The sequence below is a fragment of the Corvus moneduloides genome, chromosome 2 (assembly GCF_009650955.1).
Source record: "Corvus moneduloides isolate bCorMon1 chromosome 2, bCorMon1.pri, whole genome shotgun sequence".
Classification (NCBI taxonomy): Eukaryota; Metazoa; Chordata; class Aves; order Passeriformes; family Corvidae; genus Corvus; species Corvus moneduloides.
Window position 1 is genome coordinate 109,193,145 of NC_045477.1, and position 25,628 is coordinate 109,218,772.

A 25,628-nucleotide genomic window follows, 5' to 3' on the forward strand; every position below is an offset into this window, starting at 1 on the left:
TACAGATGTTTGACATCATACATGGTTTTCCATTTGAAATAAAATTCTTGCTGTGAAAACAGTTTGTTGAACAGCAAAATCATAGATCTTTGGAGACTCCCTGAACAAGAGTATCAAAGAGAACAGCTGTCTGATATGAAAAATAACATTGTCCTTAATCTCCTTCAGATGCTTCTAGCTTTGTTTTTGCTAGAAATGCACCCAAAAATTAAGAGGCTGGATCAGTATCACTGCTTTTTTTAATATTATTTCAGATGGCTCAACAGAATTAACATGCTTGCTGCTGGCTATGCAGAAAGAGAGAGGATCAAACAAGAGCAAGGTAATGTGTTGTTATTTTGGTTTTTTCTGTCAGCTCTTATCAAAAGTTCATCTGTTCTCTTTTCTCTGCTGTGTATCAGGCTTCATTCTTGTCATCTGAAAGCAAATCACATATGGGTACCACTGTTACTGCTTTAGAGGATTCCTTCTCTGTCAGGAGTTTTGATTAACTCCTTCAGACTCTGATCTGCAGACACTGGATTATTTGTGAGAAGGCTGCAGAAGATAGCTAAAACCAGCAGATATACTGCCAGTAAGCTCCACTATGTTGTACCAAGGAATCTGCGTCCCTTATCAGAAGAAACTTAAGAATCTGCAAGCTAAAAAAAGATTCCAAGCATTGCATTTGGTGTTTGAATTCACAGAGGGCAGGAGTGCATGAAATTGGTCTTGGGAGCAAAACCATCCTTCTAAAGCCTGTTGACATAATTGGATTTACCCGAAGGACTTTAATTTTAAGGCCACTTTAATTTTGTGATTTCTACTGGTTTTACTATATTGCAGTGTGTGCTACAGCCCTGTTGGCATTTCACTTGGAGTTGCAGGGTTACAGCATTTTACGTGTTTATTTTTTATGCCTAATATTTCATGGGTTAAAAAAGCAGCATGTATAAAATAATGAGTTGCTTTGCTTTGAACTGTTGCAGTGGAAATCCTGTTTGCAGACAGAAGAAAGAAAGGGTCAGTCCAGTTGTATTGTGGAGGCTGTTTCTTAGAATTGCCAGTGACATGGATGCACAGAAGTGTTCCTATCCAAGTATCTGCTTTGGCAAGCAGATAGTTTTTGAATTCATGCTCTTTTTAATATAGGCACCTAGCAGCAGGCACCAGAAAATTGCAGTGGTTGTGATGATCCAGACCTTATCCAGATACCTGTCTGCCTGCTTCCCACCCAGTCAAAACCTTGGTTTTTAATTCTGTGGCTCTGAAGTCTTGATCAGAAAGGTTCTGGATTTTGGCCCAAAAAACTCATGTCATTTTTGACACCAGGCCCTCTGCATTCACAGAGCCCATGGTAGCAGCACCATGCTCACTGTTCTTCAGTCATGTTCTTCAGTGCCTCACCAGAACTGAAAATCAGTTTGGGAATCTGTATTTCCTAAGCAGCACTACAGTAACCTATTTGAAAGAACCTGTGTACCATTTGTTGTCACTGCTTGAAGAGGCTGTGAACAAACTCTGAGTATCAGAGTCTTCTAGGAAATCCTCTGTTTTGGCATTCAAAGCCAAATTAATATTTTTGTTGGTAGTAGGTTGGCACTACTATTACAATGCCATGTGGGACAGTAAGTGAAAAGGTGTATGTTATGCTAATGCTGTCCAAGTGCACAATTACACACATGATACACCTTTCAAAATCCAGATGGATTTTGGAGAAATATTTTTCCTACTAAGAAATGACTGAGTAATAAAATAGCAGATGATCCAGCTAGACATGCGATGATGTGCATTCAGGCCTCAGATAGCTTATTATTAAAATGTCTCCCTATTGAAGATAATCAGTGAAACCCCACTGACTATGCAAATTATATCCCAGGCACTGACAGAGTTCTTTATTATCACTCCAACACCATTCACTCATGTTGATTTGTTCCATGCAGGTAGGTAGAACTATAGCCTCTTTGTGTTGCTTAGTTGTGTTTAGTGTGGGAGGTAGAATCGCATTCCCCCGTCGCTGCCGTACATTGTTTTAATGCCACTGGTGATTTTCCTTGGCTCCCAGCACAAGGGCTATTACACAGCTCAGTAGTGTCCCTAATTAGCAGAGGCATCAAGTTAGCAAAGTAAAACCTCTCTATCATGTCAATTTTTTTTGCAGTTATAGAAACTGTGAAGCTGGAATTTTCTATATTCAGTGACTGTACCAATTGTCATCTGCATATTTGATTTGACAAAAGGTCTTTTATTTCTGTGCGATTCAGCCCTTTGCAGCAAAGCTTTATAATACCTCTGAAACAATTCAACAGGAGTTGTCAAATCTGTCTCAATTAAGAGTTGAATGGTTCTGAATCTAAAGTGCATAAATGTATTTCAAGAGCTTCAGAGATGCACGAATCACTGAATTGTGGGTGTACTGCTGAATAAAATGTTACATTCTGTACAGAACAGTTTTATAAAAATACCATCAAGTTTTCATATGAAATACAATGAATGTTAGCAATACAGCAAAGGACTTCCTTGGATGGAGAAGTTACATGCTTTCCAGTCATCTAAATCAGAGGAAAAAAAACCCTGGTTTATATAAATAGAATATATTTATTTGGGAAATGGCAGGTCAGTTTTAGTTTATATATAATATATTCAGTCTATTAGTCATTGAGAAAACTTTCAAGATTTGCCTGATGCATAGAGCTTGTCCATCACTGAATTGGAAAAGATCTACAGAGAGAAATACAGCAAGTGTTTCATAGCATCATACATGTTTTAGATAAACTCTAATGAGCCAGTTGCCAAAAGCAGAGCATTTTTAAAAATTGGTGGGAGGCCATTTTCATACACTTTATCTGAAAATTGACCCCTGTTACTGCAGAAGTTTTCAAGAAGAGCTGTGGGTTGCCAACAGAATTCCCTGACTGAGATAAGGTGTGTAAAAGCGTCATCATACAGTGTTTTCTTGTATGGGGATTTGACAGCAAGAACACCTTCGTATTTTTAGCCAAAACTGGAACCTGCACTGAGACTGCTAAATTTTGCTTTCAGAATAAACAGTTGAGCTCCAAGTCTGCAGAAATGTCATTGAACAATGCAGTTCTGACAGGTCTTTCGCCACACTTTGCACCATTAGGCTTTACTGCAATAGGAGCAAACATTGCCTACATGCCAGTATTTTCAAGTGGTTTAAGTTTCTGGAAATAAGTTTTCTTAAAACTAGGATTTATTTAGAAAAAGAGTTTTCACTGATTTAGCCTTTCATTCACCAAAAATTAATTATTTTCAGATGTCTAGAGTCATAATTGTGAGGACTTTTTTTTATTATTTTGTAGTCATAAAAACTTTATTTATGCAACTTACTTATTATACTGTTTAAAGAGAATCTCTCAGCTATAAGCTCGCAGGAAGTAAATCAAGAGGCTTGGAGTAAAAACAGAATTGCTACTGCGTGGAAAAAATAAGTAGATAAATAAGGCTGTCCCCACCATTACTAAAATCTAAAAAACCACAAAACTATAGGGACACCTGTTTCAAGATGGTGTCATTTAAAGGTAAGTTTATGTTTTAACTCTTTAAGTATGGTAGATCATTGATCATACAAGACAATAATTGTAATAAAAAATCATTAAAGTCAAAATTATATGTTGTGCCAACTCAAATTTTTAGTTTAGGTCATTTATGAAGCAGCAATCAATCCTTTTCTCCTTATCTATCAAAGAGAGAGTAGTCAATCATGCACTTCGTTGAACACTTACTAGGTGAAGTGAAAATCGCTTGTGATTAATCTGTGAGTAGTCTGAGCTATAGTGTCCTCTTGTGCAATGATTTATCCAAACACTGGAAGGTAATGCAGTCAGAAACAAAGTGGCAACAGAAATGTTTGCAAAAGCCTTACAGTGTCCAAAAATCTTAAGAGTTGTCTGTCTTGAACTGAGTCAGTAGTTAAACAGGTTTTTTTTGTAAGGAATATTAAGGTTCAGTGTCCTTGTAGTTAGATGGTGTTCTGATTAAAAAAATATTTGTAACAGAATAAATATAAATTCCCATGTGGTATATTCTTCCATTTGTTTTCCCCTTTGAAATAAGCTTGGCCAAGACTTGATTTCCTGAAAAAATGAAATGATGTAGCCCATTAAATTTAGCCTACAAAATCTATGTCTTTTGTACTTTCTCATCCTTCTTTTTGAACTCTGTTCTTAAATGTCATTGTCATATTTTTTCCTTACCATATCACTTTTATGTTCTTGCATGGATAACAGGGCAGCAGCAGTTTTATGAAGCACATATACAATATAAAGTTTTTCTGTCTTACCTTAAATACAGCTGTTTGTTATTAGATATTGAATTGAAAAACTTGTGTAACTGGTAGAACAGAATGGAGACAATGGGTAGAAAAATAGCACTGATTATTCATGTGTGCAAAAACCCCTACCTGTTTGATTTGCCAGCTGGCTAAATATATTTGTTGATGTTATTTGCAGTCAACAAGACTTTAGCAAAGCTATATTTTTAATCTTTTCCATTCAAAAAATATTTTCAGTATTTTTCAGCCAATACATGTCCAATCATCATTATTTTTATGGCTGTATAAATATTTAAAAGTCTGATATTTGTATTAAGAGTATTCTATGTGTCTGTTGTATTTATAAGGTGTGTACAAGAGTTAAATTTGTGTCTTATTTTCAGGTTGTGGTTTAATATCTCTGTAATGGGACAGTAGATCTAGTATACACCACAGTGTTTAGAATTTTCCTTCTTTAGATTAAGACAATTCCAAATTGCAGCAGCTACCATTGATCGGCATCGGCATCGGCATTGTGGTGTTTCACTGCCAATAATACCAAAGGAGGAATTTCCAGTTGCTTTTGTGGAAGCAAGTCTCTGATACAAAAATGCATCAAAATGTGTTGGCAGTTTTTGACCTGATCCTTATGTAACTTGTAGATTACTGGAGTGAGAGTGACAAGGAGGAAGCTGACACTCCATCGACACCGAAGCAGGACAGCCCCCCGCCCCCGTACGACACTTACCCACGGCCACCTTCAGTAAGTCACCTGCAGCTGTCCTAGGAATGTGTACCCAAAGTGCCACTTCTTTCTACCTGTTCTCCTGCCCAGGAGCACATGCATGCACCCAGGATGGCACTCGACTGTGCTTTTTGAGTCAGTGCTTGACTTAAGGCATTTGCTAAGTAAACACATCACAGGCTTCAATGGCCATCAGTGCTGTTTCCACTGGTTTGTAGAGAACAGAGATTTATAATCCCACTTGCTGTATGAAATAGATTAAGTTACGGAATTCATTTTTTTTGTTCTTCATTCATGATGGACAGCTACTCATCCATGCAATTCCTCACCACTCCCTTATCAACTTCCTGAGAAAATGTTCTTACCTAAGGAACAACACAGACTCTTCTTTAAGGCTCCAGCAGTTGTGCTGTGAAGCTTTACAGTAACAAGTTACACTTGAATTTCCAGAGAAATGCGAACATAAAAATGTTCTGTCCTGTATTGCAAACCACTATAGCGGGTGTTCTGTTATTGTGAAAAAATAGGTTTCTCTTATAGAGAAATACAAATTAGAAAAAAGGGGGATTTCAGGGTTTTACTTTTTCTTGAAGCAGTTGTTGATATAAAACTGTATTATAGACCTCTAACTTACTCTCCACTGGCAATTTTAACTTTCATGTCTGCATACTCAGTGTTAACTAATGTGTCTACTTGGATATGGTTTCTGGAATGCACAATCGGGAAATTCAGGGGAAAGAGAGCATTCATGATGTTTAATTTGAAGGCAATACTTCATCTTACAAAATTATAGATCTTTGAATGACAGTACTGAAGCACTGCAAGAATGATTCCAAAGAAAAGCAAGATAGGATAACAACAGGCATTTGGATAGCATTTTTAAGATTTTGAATGAACCAGGTACGTCTCTTCTAAGTCTTCCATAGTGCCGTATTTTGCACTATTTTGCAAAGTTTTCTGCACATTTTGTTGGCTTATTTTATGGATTAAGTGACATAGTAAAGATACTTATTATGAATAAGTATCAGTATTTGACCTACAGGGGTGACATATACAGACAGGGGTATGCATTAAAATTAGGAACAGGGCAGGTTAATTAGGTACATTTGCGCCTTCATTAATGAACCAGGTGCCATTGGTGACAATGAAAAGTGAGAGGCTGTTACTGGCAGTAGGTCTCGGTGTGCATTGATCTGAAGATTGCTCATTGTTGGCGTTGCAGATGAGCTGCACAAGCCCTTACGTGGAGCCCAAGCACAGCCGCCTCTCCTCCACGGAGACATCCCAGTCGCAGTCGTCGCACGAGGAGTTCCGCCCGGAGGTGGCGGGGAGCACCACCGAGTCCCCGGTGCGCAAGACCGCGAGCCAGCGGCGCTCCTGGCAGGACCTCATTGAGACGCCGCTCACGAGCTCGGGACTGCACTACCTGCAGACGCTGCCGCTGGAGGACTCCGTGTTCTCCGAGGTGGCCGTGGTGTCCCCCGAGCACCGGCGGCAGTCAACCTTGCCCACCCAGAAGTGCCACCTGCAAGACCACTACGGCCCCTTCCCCCTCGTGGAGGGTGAGCGGATGCAAGTGCTGAACGGGAATGGGGGAAAGCCACGAAGTTTCACTCTGCCTCGGGATAGCGGCTTCAACCACTGCTGCCAGAGCCTTTCAGTCGGTGCTGCCGACCACCATGAAGAAGCACAGCAGAAGGAGGTTGAGGAGGAGGAGGAAGAGGAAGGCAAAGCAGCAGAAGAAAACCTGGAAGATAAAAGTAAGTATGGGATATTTCTGTGGCTTTTCAAGTGTCCTGTTTGTGTAATGTAGAGGTTGTTTTTCCTTTTTCCTATCCAATAGTCTTTCAACATCCCCCATGTTTTACCAGGTCCTCCTTGTCACACACCTCTTTGGACTGCCTTATGTATAAGGCTTAATAACCAGAGTGCTGCATGACCTCTCATGATCACCAGACACTTCCCTGTAGGCTGGTCACCAATCCCCTCCTACTAGTAATTCTTAGTTTAAATGGATTTTGCTTCCATGTCTTCTTCATGCTTACACTTGCACAGTATCCTCTCCCACTGACAGGAGTGTTTCAGGATATACTTAGTGAGATTTCCAGCCAGCCCCATCCGAGCTGTAAAAACCTCTTGGTAAATCCTAGAGTGTAGAGTTAGGCTGTGATTGTGTAGTATCCAGCCAGGCAGGTCACAAGCCATCCCAAAATCTGTAAGAAGTTGAAAAAGAGAGGGTATTTTCCTCAGTTCCTCTCATTGTGATTTATAAAGAAAGAAATTCAAAAAGCATTTCAAACAAACAGAAAAGTTATAGAGAACAACTATGTGACCAGCAAGGCTTAAAAAAAATTATAACGTTGAGTAACTCTCAGTGACATGGCACATAAACTACATAGAGATTAGTGCTACTTATCAAACATAATCCAAATAAGTAGGGATTAGAGAAGGTCCCTGTCCCTCCTGAACATGTAAACACATTTTTGTGTCTGTTTCATGCTCTGTCCTTCACTGTCGTTTGTGGAGCTTCTCAGCATGTGCTGCTAGCAAAGTTGAGTCCACACCCAAGTTGTAGAGTCAGTCAGTGAAGCCTGCACTCGTGATTTGTGGGGTTACACTGCAATTAAATTACCTGAAGTGGCAAAGAAGGCAGGATGACCCTTGAAGCTCTCCAAGGTTTTCTGCTATCTATTTCTTCAAATTCAGCTTTTTCACTGCAGTAAAGAAATATAAAAATGGTTAAGAGATAGGAAAGGGTAATGAAAGCTTTAATGAATTAGCTACCTACTTAACTTGATTCACTAAAGTTAGCACCTTTGTTGAGCATTAAAATTGATGTGGATGTTGTTTAGTCTGATTGGGAGAGACCCACAGTTTTCCATTGGCCTTATGCTTTTAGGCATTACTTTCTAAACATTTCCAATTCTTGACTTTCTTCTGCTGCTTTGAGGAAGCAGTGGTTTCTTTTGCAGATATTAAATTTGATGGCATTAAAAGTTTAAAAAGGCACTATTTCAGTTGTGTTCATGCATGACTCTGCAAAAAACTGATACATTTATTAGGTAATATTAGACTCTTACTGACTGTGAAATGAAGCTGTCTAATTAACAGGGTTAAATTTCATCAACCATGCAGAACATTTTGTCCTATTTTTAGCCTTCAGTTTTGGTTTTCAAATGGGTTTTTACTGATAGCAATACAAAAGTATTTTTTTTAAAAGTCCTTACTGAAAATGGAAATAGTCAGAGACTTTCCACTGGCTTTACTGTGCTGTTTGGGCACTATTTACAGATACCATTGCAAGGTCTTAAGTTTTTAGGTGTTTTGAATCTCAATTTCAATGTTTTTGTGTACCTGGTTGAAGCATTTTATAGCATGCTGATTACTAGTAAAAGGCTAGTGCTTGATTTATTGGGCCAGAACCTCGGCTTTTCTCCATCTTTCTATACTAGTTTCCAGAAAAGGAGAAAAAAGGTTTAATTTTTGAAGTGGTCTCCCTGTATACACATACTTTTATTTTTTGTTTGAGGGAGGAGGTTTCCTTGGTTGAAGCTTTAACAGGAGATTATTTTTGAGACACTGACGACCAGCTAGAGAAGTCAAGTGCTCATGATGAGTTATTGACCTTGAAATTACAAAACCAGAAGTGAAGTACTGTCTTGTCTGTTGAAAAGTTTAAGTGTTGAATTGCTTGTTGCTGTGACTGCAATGTTCTGTTTGTAATGCTGGCTTTTTCCGGTGCCCTTACCAGTAAAAGGCAGGAGGATTTCCGGCAAATGGTGTTCTTAAGTGCAAAATCCAGTTTCTGAGTTGAGAGATTTCCTTACATCTGCTAAGTCACTAACAGGATGGGTGACTTTGTGTGTGCTATCTCACTGCCCCCTTCACTTGCATTGCTCTGGGAAAATGAAACATTGCAACTGTCTGGAGAAAGGAAATCCTCTCTCTTTCAGAAATGTTTTAACATCACCTTGAATGTTCCCTCATGTGATATCAGAATCTTTTAAATATATTTATTTGCCTTACACGTTTGTGATCCTGACATAGTTCTGGGCTCTTGGATGATTATGTGTGTTCTTGTGTGTACATGTGTGTGTTCTAAAGCTTAATCATTCCTATTGCTTTTTTTGTGGGACAAGAACGCAGCTCCTTTGCAGTTGTTGCTGTACAAGTCAGATGTCATTGCCAAAAGTTTGTTTTCTCAGCTTTCTGTTTTTACATTCTCACTTTTAGAACAACATGAATTTAAATTAAATAGTAAAATGCAATCCTGTTTCTTCCAACTTCTTTTGCAGAATTGTTTTCAAATAACTGCACCACAAACTAGGAGCTCCACACTTTTCTCAGACGCTGTCCCCACCTGCTATAATTTAACATAGTTCTGTTGACTTTGTACTAAAGCTATACTGATTTGCAACAATTAAACATCTTCTCTTGGTCAGTCACCACTTTATGTCTTAAATAGATATTGCAAGACTTTACTGACCCTGCAAATAGTTCTGTGTATCAACTCTGCTACAATGCCTAGATATATATGGTAAACTAAAAATATGGGTTGTCCTTTCCTATGTTTATCTGTCAGAACCTAACTTTGTTGTGTGTTCAGTTGCTTTTTTGTCTTGTTATATCACAATAACATTGCACTGCTAATCCTTAATGGATTGTTGTATTTCCCAAATGACTTTTGTGTAAATCATTCAGATGTTCCATATTGACACCATCTTGTAATGGTCTCTTGCTTTGTAATCAAAGAGGATTCTCTTGTGGGATATTTGAGCTTGTCCATGTGTTTTGCTCCTGACTATGCAAATGGCAAACCACTTTCAGACCTGTGGCACCAAACATGCCCCTTGCTGTGCTGTTCAGGGGCAGCCTGTGCACGGAGGGCAGGTTGGAAGCTGTGGCACAGTGTTTGCATTTCTGTGATTCAGTTGTGAAGGACAAATTTGGCCTTTGCAGGTTTGTTTTCTGCTAGTGGGAGGTATTAGGAGACAGCAGTGTATCATGACACCATCATCTTCTTCCCTTCTGGCCCTACCACTGTCTGCACTCTGTGTTTGATAGATCTTCATGCAAAGAGCACTTCTAGAGAGACTACTTCCAGGTTTTTTTCCCAGGAAAGCTTATTTCATTTTTTGCTTTGTTTTTTGAAATTATCATTGGAGATGGTTCCTTCATTTTCAAAGACTTCTTTGGTTTGTGCATTACTAGGGTTTCAGCATCTAAAAGAAGTACATAACTAGCTCTCTGCAGAGTGTAACTGGCTGTTGATCCCATCAATTTAGCTGCAGAAAAGCCTGCACCTTTTTTGCATACTCCCTGAAAAAGTCTTTGGAGAACAGCGGTGTCTGTAGGAGTCTCAGGTGCTGTTCATCTGCCCAAAGACCGCTGGGACAGGGGCTCTGTGGTGGCTCCATGTACTGCAGGATTGGCTGGGGCAATATTGGCACACTTTCCAGGGAACTCTCACCTGGGACCTGCAACAGTGTGCAAGGGAGCTTTCCACTGTGCTGGCTCCATAAAATTTATTCAGGAACATGAGTAGACATTGATGTCTATGTTTGAGTTTGAAAAGGTATTTGCAGCAGGAGGAAATTACTTAGACTGTCTTCCCACTGTTAAACCCCATTTCCTTCTGTGTTGTTTCTTGCCTCTTTGTTCTGCAAGTTTTCAGTCCTTTTTCTGCACTCTTAAGTACTGTAGTTCTTCCTGACTTGTTTAAGGATTTTTTTGTTGCTACCCCATCATCATTTTGGAGTGTCTTCTATATAGGATGGACAACTGGAACAAAGTCTTATATGAATTTTAATAAATCAGTGGCTGCCATTCTGGGGCAATTAAAGACTGGGAGCCACTTGTTCGCTGCATTGATTTCACCCTCCAGAGTGTTTACAAGATGCAACAGTCTTCCTCATGTGACTTCTGTCACCTTTAAAAGATTTCACAGTGCTTCTGAAGGCTGGGCACACTCACACGTATTCCCTAGCATTTTGGTCCATCACCACAAGCTCTTGTTCAGGTTTGCAACATCTCCTGGCATCCCATGCTTAGTCCCATAGTCTTGTGAATGCTGCCTCAGAGGAACACAATAGCCTCATGCTCTGGTCTCTGAAACTTGGCTTTTAACCTTAAACCACTGAAAACACTTGTCAAAAGCCAGAACAGAAGCTAATGTTGGCATTTTGCAGCTCAGAGAGTTGTCCAGTCCCTGTGAAGGGTTTCAGGAAAGCTCACCTTGATGTCAGGGAGGGCTGATCACTGAAAGAGATATCAAATGACTGTGCTGAGTTACCAAGCCTGAGAGGTTTCCTTCCCTTTTTTCCCCAGTAAACTACAAATCAGCAAGAGAATAAGAGAAACTGAGAACAGTTTCTCAAAACTGAGACAGAGGAGTTTAAGGACTCCCATGACTAGCAACAAGCATCATGCACTGTGCCCAAGAAGGTGTATCCATGGGACATCCTAGGTGGCATTTGCCTTCAAGAAGGAGTTAGTGCTAGTAAAAGATATACTCCAAATAAGGTCAGGTATTTCAAATTCCAAAATACAGGTCTAGGGAGGCTTCCTTCTTTTTAATGAGAGGGCTGTAATGCACAGTCCAAATGGTGTGTCTCAGAAGCATCAGTGTTGGCTAATTAAACACTATGTTATGAAGTGGTAGCCTGTGTACACTTTTAAGTTTTGCTTCTCTGCATTTTAGGTAGCATGTCTTCACTTTGGCAGGTTTTAGGCAACAGTGAAACTTGGGAGTCAGGATGAATAATGCATAAAGCCTGGTTTGTGTGCTCTGGAGTTGATGAGGATATGTGGCTGAAATTAGTAGGGCAGTTTGCTTTTCTGACAGCCTCTTTCCATTTTAGAGAGGACATCATTAGTGATGTCCTGTCCTCTGACCACCTAGTTTTATCCTCACTGAGAGGCAAGGGAGAACCATTAAGATACTGTATCTTCCCCTCTGGAATTAATGGCCAGGGGTGCCTTGAATAAGCAGAGCTATGAGAAATTGAGGTAATGTTTCACATTAGAAGTATTCCACGTGAAGCTGGTGAATGGCACAAAGTGCAGCACCTTCTGGCACATCAAGGAGGGTGTTATTCTAACTTACTGCATCCACTATCAGTTCTGTACAACAAAGAGCAGGTTGGGAGGGGTGGTTTTTGCCTGACACCCTTCTGAGCGACACAGCCCGTGCATGCTCAGAAACTGGAGTAGGTTACTGACATGTCTGCTTTTTCTGAGCATTGTTTTTGGGGATCTTATTTTTCGTTCCTAATTCCCGTTTGAGCCTTCCTGTGTCACCTGACTGGGCATTTGCACTCCTATGGGCTGAAGACCATCAGCATTTTATGCCTTGTCTACTTGTCCCATTGCCTCCAAGGCACTGTTTTTACTGTTAACTCAGATTGATTTTACCTAAAAATGCTGCCTAATTATGTTCAAAAGTATGACTATCGTAGATAAACAAGTACTGGGAGTAGATATGTTTATTTCTGAGCATGTTCTTTAATTAAAATTTAAAATTTATTAAATAAAGCTTTTTCAGTTCTCATATGCAAAAGCAACTCCACTGCGGAAGTGAGTTTGTATTCTAAATAAAAATTATGGGATATGAAACTTCCACATCCTGATTTAAAAATTCAGTTCAAGGGGAAAAAATTGCCTGCAGTGTTTGAAAGCCAAATATTGAATCATTTACTGAGTAGCAATTCAGGAAGCAATATGGGCTGTCAACAAAAATAAGAGTAGTTTAATTTTATGCTTGTTAGTGTTTATACATATAGATGCATTTTGCCCACAAATATATTGTTGCCACATTTAAAATTTTATTTGATTTCCATTGCCCATGCTGCTAAAAATGCAAAGGAGAGATGAATTCCTACTTTTCTTTTGGTTTTAATAGCTTTGGGTTTCATTGCCAACAAAGGTCATCTGCTTTTGCCTGAAATACGTGGATTAAATTGTCTTTTTATAAGCAAAAGTAATGCACAAGAGAATTTCATACATGGCCATTCTTCTAAATTGCTTTTCTTGCTAAGTTTCCTCAATTCAGTTACTAAGTTGGGAACTTTCAGTGGAGCTGGGCTACTCCCTACCAGAGACCCCTTCGGGTTGGGTGGTGAAACAGGGAATCTGTACATGTGACGGTGTATTTCTGGTGGGGCATTTTATGTTCTGCATTAATTCTCTCGCCAGGTGTTGTGTAACCAGTCTGGTTTATGTATAATTTTTCCACTTGGTGTCAGCAAGCTCTGTCTCTGCTGCTGCCCTGTCTTAGTTTGGCTGCAGAGATTCTCTCCTTGGGAAAAGGCCACTCATAAGTGCTAGAACACTTCACAAGCAATAGAGGGAAGACAGTCCAAGTCCTCTAGGGCTCTCTGTTTACCCCACTGAAGGATATGCTGTTTCTTCCCAGTTTGTTGGCCTGAAAAGATTCAGTATAAAAAAGCCTTTTTTTGTGCTTGCTGTTTCCACTTCCTCCATTCCAAATGTGCTTTCAATTCTGAAGTGATAGTCAAATTTCCTAAATGAGGATATGTAGGTTTTTTGATACTACTTTATGGATGAAAAGGAAAACCCAACTTGTTGGGTTTTTTTAATTAACACATAATTTTCCATTGAAAAGAGGGTTTTCCTGTCCTAAAATGGAAACTCACATTCATTTTGATTTCAAACATGAAAAACAGGCATTTTTTAAATCGTTTATATAAACCTTCTCACTGAAACTCACTGAAAATTGTTTTAAAGACACTCTTAGATTTGACTACTGCAATTTAATTGGAATTTTTCCATGACAAAGCCCTTGCTCACTCGGATTTTTGCAGAACTGGGATAGTTCCTCTTTGAGATATGGTGGGGATTTGACCTGATCTGAAGGTTTCCAAATCCAAAGGAAACAGAAATCTACAATAAAAAAGTTAGCTACGTGTCATGTACATGAGAATGTTCTTTTGAAATGTATAATTTTAAATTTTCAAAGCTAAAAAAAAAGATTAAATCCTTTCTATAATCAATGGTAATTAAATCAGAAGATGATGGCACAGTACCAGTAGGACTAGGAGAACAGAGGAGAACTAAAATCTTTTCAGAATGTATTCATTACATCTCCAGGTGGTACCATCTGTTGTGTGTGGCTCTTATGTTCTTTCAAGGCAGCCATTAAAACTAGGATGAACTTGAGTCAGTAGTGCATGGAAGGACATGCGAGGGATATAGTTTTATTAAACTACAACTATGCTGAATGTCTGGAGGGTCACCATGTAAACATGCATTCCTGTTTAATTAATGTTCGTCATGGGAAACAGGATGGGATATTAAGGACTTCAGTGCAAACAGTAGGCATCCTACCGATTTTTTGTTTAGCTTCACAGAAGACTCAGAAAAGCCACATTTGCTACAAAGCAGTTTAGTTTGATCTATTTTTTAAAAAAGAAGTCCTCAGAATTTTTGCATTTAAGATGAATATTTTCATGGAGGCCTGTGCAATCAATGTTGTAGGACAATTTTTTGTGAGTTGTCCTAGCATGCTAGCCTGGCTTTCTGACTGACTTTCCTTGCAGACACTAGCTACTGCTGCGGAGGGTCACAGATTTTGTGGAGGTGAAGTGTCTAACCTGCCAGCCCTATGCAACTTCCTTGGATACCCCTAGACAGCTAAAATGGCACTAGATTATTATCTTTTGGCATCATAATGTCCTTACTGGTTTCCTAAACCTTTCCAGTGCAGGAGGGCAGTGTGTATAGGTTAAAATCTTGGTCCCTGCAAGGACCCTGGTGAAGATTTAACTGTGGTGTGCATGTCTCAGAACCAGGGAACTGGAAGTAATTTGGAAGATTGTCCATTTAGCCATCTAAATCTGGAGCTGCCATACCTTCCAAATCTTAAACACCCCAATGGTGGGCATTCTTCATTCCCTCCAGACAGTGCTTTTCCTCTTTGCTGTTTTGGGAAGGAATAATTTTTTTTTTTTTTTTCTGCTAATGGATATTGAATTGTTCCCTCTGCAATTTAAGCCCAGCATTTCCATTTCCTTATGGCACAGAAAACAGACTGCTCCATTATAGTAGCCCTTCTTTTGAGCTGAAAGGTTGTTGTGAAGGTTGGTTTAGTTTTTCCTACAGACAGTGTTTGCTAGGCCTCTGATGCCTCTTGCTGAGCTTCCCTGGCTTTTCCAGGCTGACTCCCATCTCTTCTGCCATGGCAGTGTCCAAACTGGGTGCAGCACATCTGGTTGAAACCAGGAAGGTTGCTCTGCCCTGGCTGTTCTATGCTCTAACTGTGATAAGCATCTGTTTGGCAACCATACTGTACTTCATATTTCACTTTGGGCTGTACAGTATCCCAGATGCTTTTCTGCTTAATGGTTGTTTTTCTAATTGTAGTTGTTATGATTTTTTCTGGGCCTCTTATCTATCCACATTAAGTAGCTCATGTTAATAAAAGCCTCAGCTGAATTAAAATGTCAAATTAATTGGGCTAAAACCAGCCAACAAATAAATATGACATTTTGTAAAACTAACAGCCTAACTAGGTAAAAAAAAAAAAAAGCCTTGCAGACTAACCTGGTGTTTGCCAGGTTCTATGTCTGTTAGCACAGCATTTACCGTATCATTATATAAAATTATAAAATTTGGCAAGGGATTTCATCCCTCCATATCATTCTAGCTTCTGAGACTGTCTTCCAGCAGTCTAGGAGATGTTTCCTCACACTTTGGTGCCAGTGGAGTTTAATAATTTTATTCTTTTGCACTGTTCAGGCTATTGGTACCATCTGGGACTGTTTCTGGATGCAGAGCAGCCTCAGGGGAACCCCACAGTGTAGCCCTCCCTTTAACAGTGAGCCTCTGGTGTCTCCTCCATCTGGGCTTGGCTTTTGCTGTCAGAGGACGCCTTGCATAGGGAAGGTGGCTAATATTGCTCACTTCTGAGAGCTGAACTTCTAGAAGGAAAAGATTGTTCCCTGTGTCCCAGACCTTCTGCATCTAAATAGCCAAGGAAGATGTTACCTGGAGATAGGTGGGGAGCAGAAGGCTCATTAATGCTCAGAGTTTATAGTAGCCATGTGTGTTTTATTTGTAAGATCTTCTGTTGTTTTTTAACATTAAGAATTTCCAGTTCTCTTGAAACAAATGAGATAATACAGTATTAACAAACAAAAAAAAGTGCCCTGTAATCAGGTAATTTTGCAGTTCTCATTCATTATTAATAAAATAGGTTTCTAGCTTTTTTTAAAAAAAGCATGGTTTAAAACCAAGAAGATAAGTATTTTTTGTCTCCTTTTGTGCCCCAAATTTGTGGATTTTGGAATCTGTTGACGATGGTCAGCAGTCCAGCATCTTTTTACTAGTGTGGTGCTATGAAATAGCATGATTTTATGAACAAAGCATGAAACAAGTTCTCTGTGGGATCTTACTGTATTTACATTAAGAAAATGGCTGCATTTTAAGTAGGATTTTTGCTTTCTGGCTCCACATTTTGAGTACTGCTGGCACAAAATAATACCAGCTATTTCTTCTCTTCTGAATTCCAGAGGGGTAAACTTCAGGCTTTTGGAATATAGAATATCACTGCTGATTTGTTTAAAAGTATTAGAGTTGTTATCACCATCAGAGAGTGGGGAGGGAGGCTGCCAAAAAACTTCAATTTAAACCACAATTCAGCCAGTTTTTGAAACGTTCATTCATTTTATTGTGAGATGATTTACAGGCCTCAAGGAGGAAGCAAAACTAAGGAAGCCTCACTTAGGAGATTTCTCCTGGATGTAAATTCAGGGATGGACAGAGATCAGGCAGTGGCAAGGACAGGAAGTTTACCCTCATCATTTTACCCAGCACCACTGATGAGAGTAAGTAAGAAAACCTAACTGGGGATCCTTGTGCTTTTAGTTCCAGCTTAAAGGAGCTCAGATTTTGAGTGAGTAGGGATGGCTTGGGGAGGCTCCAGGAACGGCTCCTGGCACAGCACCCAGAGGCTTGGCGATGCCAGAATCCCCTGTCAGTGGGGTTTCCTACATGTGCAGAGTGGTCTTCATGGAATACTTGAGAGATGGTGAATATGAGACATGGGGAATTAGAGAGTATCTTCCTGTAGTAAAAATAGCAAAATCTGGTTTAGAATTCACATAGAAATATTTCAATAGCTTCTACAATTGGCATTGAAGTGAGATTTTTTTGCTGTAGCAATGTGCACACTTGAAATCCAATATAAAAATCATACTAAATCTAAAAAAGCTTGAAGCTGATTATTGCAAGAGTTCCTGTTTCTTTCCTCCCTGCAAGAATGTGTCCTGTCATTTATTTTAAACTTTTAATTAAAAAAAAAAAGTTATTTTCAAGACATTTGCCTTTTTTTTTTTTAATTAAGCTAAGTACATGTACGTAATTTTACAGCAAAACATTTGTATTTTTATCTTTATTGTAATGGCTTTAAAGACAACGGGAGTTGCTTGCTTCTGTCTCTTTAGAAGACAGAAGAGAGTATTTTTATTTATTTATTTCTGACTATGTGAAGAGCCTCGGCAAAATTCCATTTAAATTTTACACTCCAAACTAAAACTATACAAGACTAAATTATTAATTTTTTTACATGTTCTACTTACCTTCTACAGTGTCACTGTATGATCTAGGTATTTAATGTCCTGTTTCTTAATGTATCCTCCAAAGTTTCATGTGATTCTTCCAAGGGCTATAAGTACTTATGAATCAACTAGACTAATTTAACCATAACATAAATTTTTTATACCGACACATTGAAAATTGAACATTGTTTATGAAATGGTGACACTGTGGAATAAAAATAAAATGTAAAAAAAAAGACCCAACAAACACAAATGCACTTTAGACATTGGTGCCTTATGGATTAATAAATCAATAGTTTCCAAGTTCTCTGCTCACTTTGTTTTAACCTTGAATTTACGAATTCTGCCAGCAGATAAGGACACCTTATAGTGGCTATCATGAATCTTACAGAATAAAAAGGTTGTCCTTGTATCTGTGCAAACTCTAAGGAAAATTCATTTTATGAAAGTCTTGCACAATCTGTAAAATATCTGTAAAATGTCTCCATAGTAAAAGGAGAGGGAAAAAAGACGTGTGTTAGCTTTCCTGGGAATACTTGTTTAAAGAATGGCTGAAATTTTTGGTACAATTACTTCTGAACAATTGGTAGAAGGTGGAAGGAAGTGTCAGTGTGTTCATAAAGTTAAAAAATTATTGCCTTGAAGACTCACAGTTTGGAAATGACTTTTACAGTTAATACAACTCAGAACTGTGTCAGCTACCTTCTTCTTGGCCTGTCCCATCCCAAAAGACCTATTTCCTAAGCTTGTGTATGTTGTGGCTAAACAAGATTATGGGATTTACAGGAGAGTATAAAAGTCACTTGCAGTAAACATTAGACTCTTCAGTTTTGAAAATAGCACTTGGGTCTTTATGGATTTCATTATTCCTGAAATTTAGTGGAGGTTGAATATGGGAGGATGAGGGCATGGGTGGATGGCCCTGAGCAGCCAGCACCTGTGACACCTGTAGTTTCTACTTGGAGGAAGGCAGGTGTGGAGGGGTGAGATTTTATATTCTACATAGATTTGGCTTTGTTGCCAAGGCTGTCAGAAGACCGTGTACATTTCTGAGCGTCACCGTGCCTTGGAATGATGAGGAGTAGGAGGTTGCTGAGAGTAACCCAGTGAACAAAGAAAGCACACCCCCAAGGTGGTGGAGGCTTAATTTACCCCTTTTCTTGAAAAGGAAAGAAACAGTTTGTGCAGTCTGATCTGTAGTACGTGGGAATTGGAAACATCAGGGTGGCTGGGAGGAGATTGCAAAACTGAGTGGGGTGAGATGGAAGCAAAAGGTAGAAGATTAGAAATAGGGCATAAAGCTGTAATGGTGAGGATAAGCTATGGAACGAGTTTAATTAAGTTGTGATTGGTTTTTGAAATGAAAATCCCATCAGCCTCTAATTCTCTGTGCCACAAATTGAGGATGATGCTGGTATAAATCTTTCCCCAGTTAGAAAAACTGTTTTAGAAGTATTTTGTTTCTACAGTGTCACATTTGTCTTACAGCATAACCTACTGTATGTTGCTTTAGCCTTTCTTTCAAATATTTATGCAGTTTAGCATTTTGCACAGGTGAGCCAAGTGGATGGATTTTATGCTGGGGCCATGTTCTGTGCATTGACCATGCCAGTGCACTGAAATATTGCTCAGCCCAAGTTGTCTTCCAAGGAGGAGAATCTGGCATAACCTTGTGATTAAGTTGAAAACCCTGTAATATCAATGTCCATAATTAGTTGGGGTGACAGTTATTTTTGGCAAATAAAACCTTTTCATAGTGGCCCCTTAGCTCTTGTCTTCTGAAGGTGCTAGCAGAGGCCATGCTGTGACTTTCTCTTCCGATGACTTACTCAGTTGTACTGTTTGGAAATAGAGTAGGATTTTAAAGGACAAATTCATGAGGCTGTTTCTTTATTTTGTCCTCGTATGTTTTGCATTTCTCTAGACTGATATTGCTCATCTTTAGCACTATTATTAATGACCAAAAGTATATAGCCAGATCTTCATCTCTGGTCCTCCTGGATTTTACTAACACCTGTTCTCTCCTTCCAAGGCAAATACAATGGTTGTGGTAGTTCCAGGCTGAGCAGGCAAGATTGTTCTCTGCACATAGACTTGTTACTGTGGAGTTCCAGTTCTGAAATCCCCCCAAGGTTTCTGCAAACACCTGCTAAGGGGTTGCTTTAAACACCTTCAGCTTAAGCTGACTGTGCTCTTGCTGTTTTATAGTTCACAAAGAAGTGTATCAATCATGGTCATCAACATTTTTTTCATCACCAGCTGTTGTGTTGATATGTAACCAGAACAGGTAAATTCTTGCTTGATCCTACCTTCTCATGTACTTTTTCATAGAAAACTTAAATTGAGAAAATTCTTACTTTTTCACAGAAGTGTTGAATAGATATATCATATAATATACACTGAACATTTTGGTTACTCTGTAACTCTTTGGAATAGCCAGTTGTGCTGATGGCAAGTCCTGGCATTATATGGGAAAATTAATGCACTTACTGACACTAGATACACAACTTCTTTAACAGGGGTGTCTACATTCTTCTGAAGAAAACCAAATCCTTGCAAAATTAAAAATTCACTGAGCCTGTTAGTTTTACTATTTAATCTTGCAATCTAACCTTTCCATTCTGCACAGAAGATGTGGGCTTAGCAAAAATTGTCCAAAACATTGATTTGTCTAGTTCTATATTAGATCTAAGACTCAGAGTTATTTGGGTTTTAAAAAGTCACCTGCAAGCACAAGTGATTGTACTAAAGAGAGGTGAGCCCCATATCCCAGCTAACCCAGTTAGCCTGCCTTGAACCATGCCTAAAAACGTATTTCTAGGGAGAGTTAAAGGTGTCTTGCTTGTAACCCTTGATGGATCATTCTTCCACAAAATAGTTTTATTGATTTTGAACTCAGGTGTACTTTGAGCTCTGTCATGTGGCAATAAGGAGTTACACATTTTAACTCCAGGCTAGAAAGACAAGCATCCCTTCTGGTTAGTTTTAAACCTAGCACACAAACTCTCAGATGTTTCTGTTACTTGAAGAGGCAATTATCAACCTTTTCTCTGCATGTAGGTCCTCATAATTATACAGGTTTCTGTTCCATCCCCCTTGTTTATAGGGAAGAAGTCTTGATTAGCCCTAGACCATGCATTCCTTGCAGGAAAATCCTTTTGCATCACAATAAACCTATCAGCCCTCCTCTGCCTTTTTCAGTACTGCTTTTTGAGGTGAGATGTCACAACTGAGTATCATTTTATTTTGTTTCTGCTTTATCATGCTACTTCCTATGTTTATTCATATGTAGAAGCCAAACCTCCCTAGTTCTCTGTTTTTGTAGAAGCTGATTTGACATTTTTCGTAAGTGCAATCCAAGAAGAGAACTAAAGGGAACTGTTTAGTATGAGATGTTTCTGTGATAGGGAAAAAAGAAAAAGGTTTGGTTTGATGCATGAAAAGAGAAGTGTAATGCTTATTCATGTACAAGACTGCAGAGGAGGGGAAAGTAAAAAAGACAATGTAACTTCTGAAGAAAATAGCAGAGGACAACAGCTAACTAAGCAGCTTGAGAAATCCATAGGAGGGAGGTTGCTGTTATGGGATGAGAACAGAGCTCAGCTACATTATAGTGTTTTTCAGGCTGTAGAGATGCTAATATTTTCTTTGTTTAGTGGTGATATTTTGGTGAAAAGCACTTAAACAAACCAAAGCAGGAGTGAGTAGCAATTTGCTGGGAAGATATCCCCTGTGTAACAGCTCTGGATCATGCTACAGCTTGCCCAGGGGAGCCTTGCCCATGCATGTGACTGGTCTGGAGGGCAGAAACCCCTCATTACAAGCATCCTTTGGCTTACCATCCCCTGAGGGAAGGGCAGTCTTACCCAGCATTTTCAAAGGGTGGCTGTTTTTACAGGTAACCCCTTCCCCCAGCATCTCAGGGTGTTTTGGTCCATTTGGATTCCCTTGCAGACAACAGTCACCAGTTGTGGTGACAGTAAGGGATTTTGTCTTCAAGCCTCCTGATGCCCTTTCTGTCGCTGTTGGCAGGACCAAGGGCTGAGTGCTCAGCAGCTCTGGGGACCAGCACTACTGGAGGCTTACAGGGGAGTGGGCTGAGCCCTCCACGTCATTACCCAGATTGAGAGGTTTCTTGTAAAACTAGTTATGTCTGAAGTGTGTCTCCACCTCCCAGCAGATAGCTACAGCAAATCCAGGGTCAGGTGTCAGTGGTGGAGCTGCAATGGGTGCTCCCTCCCACACAGTGCCTGCCTTTCTCCAACTCCTTTTCCTTGCCCCTGCCTGCTCAGCCATCATCTCACACTAGCAGATCCCTTGCTGCCCAACTGCTCCCAGAGCTGGAGCAGTCCTTTGGGGAAGAGCTGTCCTCATTTTAATAAGGCTTCTCTTTTCCTGGATATTGTTACCTTTGAGTAAACTAAAGATATTTTTCCCTGGTTGTGATCTAAAGACCTGGTTGAGATAGCAGGAGCAAGTAGTTGTGCACGTTCTAAGATGATGGCACTCTCATTTCCAGTTGAAAGCTTCAGAGATCCTGTTTTCATTCTCCTGAAAAAGAACACCACTTTTAACAACTCAAAAGGCTTTGAGAAGTGCCCATCTCCAACACAACTCTGGTGGTTTGTGTCAGTAGAGGAGCTTGAGCTACTGTAGGAACAGGGAAATAGGTACCTGGTGGGCCCTGTGCACTGGTCCCTCACTCCAGAGGACAGCAGGTCTCTCCCTGGCTCTGCCCTTCCACACTGGGAAGGGGTCAGATGTAGGAGAAGAGAACCAGGGCCTGAATCACATATTGGTGCTGTAATATGTTCAGTGCAGGATTATTTTTTTCTGTGAAACAATGCCATCATACAGAAGTATGGCAGCTACGCCGCACCAAACTGTGTGTGACAGGGCAGTTTGTGTGTTTTGGAGATGCCTGGGGATGATTTAGCAAGGAAGAGGCTAATGAGAAGCAATTTTCACACTGATGTCTTTGTACTTTTGTGCTAAGGTCATTGAGGGTAAAAACCTTCTGAACTGGTGGAGGAATTAGTGGAAGAGTAGGAGTTGATGGAAGTGTAAATGTGACTACTTACTGGTTATCACCAGTTCACCAAGAACTCAGGATCTTTCCTTAAAAACCACTGGGTGCAGTGTGTCCTCTCACCAAGAGGGCCTTTGGTGGGTCAGAAAAGTCTGGGAAGGAGGGCTAAGGACTCCTGCATGGCTGGGCATCTTGGGCCGTGAAACCCTGGCATGGCATCCTTCAGCTTTGTCTGGGTTCCTGGCCAGTCTGACAAATGCCTTTTGCTATCCATGCATGAATGGCAGCCTTATGGTTTTCTGAAGGAGTATTTAGCCAGGAGCTTGAACACATAAGGTGATACGACAAAATACTCCCTTGATTAGTTTGCTGTTTTTTCCCCTCCTAAAGTGCATATAGAAGTACTGTCTTAGCAGGCTTGAAGAGATACTATCCATGCTAGATCTCATTCAGTCCAGCATGTTCAGGGATTTGAAATAATTTAAAATTTGCTGTTTGTTGCTATCTTTAAAGTTTAAAAACAGTCAAGAGCTTCTGATATTTTCAGCATTTGACTCCCGTAACAGGAATCTTTAGTCTAATGAAATCCCTGTGCAACCCTGAATTTCTCTTATTACACCAGTGATGGCATTGTTTGGAATATGATCGGCTTAAGATATATATTTTTATGGAAAAATTGGATCCCCTCTGAAAACAGCTCTTGCATGTTAAAAATATGCAAGCAATTCTTAACAAACAACAGAGGAATGTTTTGCTTATCAGAAGAGTACCTTACATAAAACCTTTCAATGCAAGCTTTTTATATAGAGATAATTATTCTCATAAAAAATAAGTTAAATTTACCAGATGAAAGTATCCAACAGGTGTGAAACATTGAATCAATAATTCTTCATCTTATACTCCCAAATAGGTAAGGAATTCACTCCAGGAAGACAAGGAGCTCATTTCTTTGTTGCTCTGATGGGCTTTCAGGATGCCATAGATACCCGAGAAAGCAGCTGAATCATTGGTTTAGAACAGGAAAGGTGATTCCTGTCATATTTTTATGGGAATCAAACTAATTAAAAGCAAGGCTTCTAAAAGCAGGGTTTTTATACGCTAATTTTGTGCAGTATATTTCAGGTTGTTGATGTGAGGTCTGATAGCATTTTTGTTGCTAAATATGGTCCTCCTCGACCCTGAAAGAGACCTGATTGAATCAAAAATAGAGTTAGAGCAGAACAACAATACTTGTCTGGGAACAGTCAAGGCAAGTGGATTGACAGGTCAGCGTGCTAGAACGCGGAGAAGAGAAGGGAATACCTTTGTTAAACACAGCACAACCAACCAGGAGTGGTGCCAACATTTCACTTGTTGGCCTTGCCAGAAGAGTAATAGTAGAGTCCATGTTTTGTGTGTGGGCCCCTCCAGTGAGCTCCAAATTAAATTAGAATATCTCAACACAATCAATATTAATATAATAATAACAACAATAATAATAATCTGCCTCCCCAATTTTCCCCAGCTGGGCAGGTTTTGACACCATTCCTGTTGGAGGTTTTAGCAAAAGCTGCTGAAAAGTCTCAGCCAAATGGGGCACAAAGAAGGTAACAGTTTTTTCTCAGCATTCATTTTACCTTAACCACACGGTATGATGATATTAATATGCAGTGCTCAGATGATCTGTGGCTCTTTTATTGACCCAGTCAGAGAAGGGATCCCAGGCCAGGATGGCAGGTTGCTTTAGCTGTCAGCATTTGTGGCAGGGGCAGCATCTCCATCCACTGCCCTTGGATGTAGCCTGGCAGTGGGAACATGGATGGGTGTTATTTAGCCACACCAGGGATTTTGTCGGTGTAGTGGTATTTTTGTTGTCAGTATGAAAAGCACCACCAGAAAAAGCAATTGTGTTACTTGATGATCGGCTGCTAAAGCCTTTACTAACCAAAGGGGCTTCTACTGGTTGAAGTTAAAAATTTGTTTGTGTACATTTAACTTTTTCATGCTATAATTAATTCCATACGTTTCTGTCTGCTTTTAAAGCTGTAAAGTAAGTTAATGTAAAAAAATTCCCAGAAATACAGCTTTAAAAAGTAGTTGAAAATGTAATACAGAGAATAGTTTGTTACAATAATAAGACCAATTCTCCTTAAATACTCATTATTAAAAGATGTGTTGATAACAATGCAAAAAATTAGTACATTGCTTTTTTTTCAGGGTTGATGTCCAAAGCATTAGTTGGGAAACACAGCTCCCACTTTTGTGTTGTACATTAACTCTTTCATGGGGTGACAGACAGGAACTACAATTCCTGCTTTATGGTCAGGAAACAAAGACATGGCTTTTCAAGCAGTTCTCAGAATAAACCATGCAGGAGGTTTGGTAGATTACGTTGAGCTTTATATGCCATTACAGTCATAGCCTGGCTGGTTTTAGCTTACAATAGTACTAACAATTGTATTGAAAGGAATCTCACCATTAGATGCATGCCTCATGTGCTTGTCTTTTGGATGTAACATAGACTTCTCCTGGGTGAGGCTTGTCCCGTAGGCTTATGTAACTTAAGTCTCCGTGTAATCCAGCAATTAGAGTGCCAATATCCAGGAATTTTGATATCATTATCAGAATTCAAAAACTGCCCAGTGGGATGGTAAAGTTGTGATTACATCCTGTGCCTTTTGAATGTGTATAGAACTATGAGAAGTTCAGCCAGCTCTCTTTTTTCTTTTTCCTGAGCATGGTTATTCAACTGTGTCTCACTGTTTATGTCCCAAATTAGAGGGCAACCTTTGTCTGGAAGCAGCTCTTTGTATTACTTTGCAGTGGTTACAAAATCAACTACCCTGGAAAAATAACCTTATTTTCTGACACAACTGTTCCATCTTGGAGCTGTGAACTGTCACTCCAGTAAGACCCTGGTAAAGAGCTGAAGGAGAGAGTTTTGCAGGTATTAGGTATCTTAACAGCATAAGAATAACCATGAGATATATCTAATATGGAGGGATAAAATAGGGGCAGAATTAGGAATAATATAATATAATGCAC

At 39.6% G+C, this 25,628-nt stretch overlaps 1 protein-coding gene across 12 annotated transcripts in view; it reads left to right on the plus strand.

The window, feature by feature from the left end:
* The window catches only part of CNKSR2 (connector enhancer of kinase suppressor of Ras 2), a 208,597-nt gene that overhangs the window by 161,798 nt on the left and 21,171 nt on the right, over window positions 1-25,628 (plus strand). For all 12 annotated transcript variants that reach the window (XM_032100802.1, XM_032100801.1, XM_032100804.1 and 9 more), the window contains 3 exons: window positions 255-322; window positions 4,918-5,018; window positions 6,223-6,760. In XM_032100802.1, the coding sequence (XP_031956693.1) occupies window positions 255-322; window positions 4,918-5,018; window positions 6,223-6,760 (707 nt within the window). The remainder of the gene's footprint in view (window positions 1-254; window positions 323-4,917; window positions 5,019-6,222; window positions 6,761-25,628) is intronic.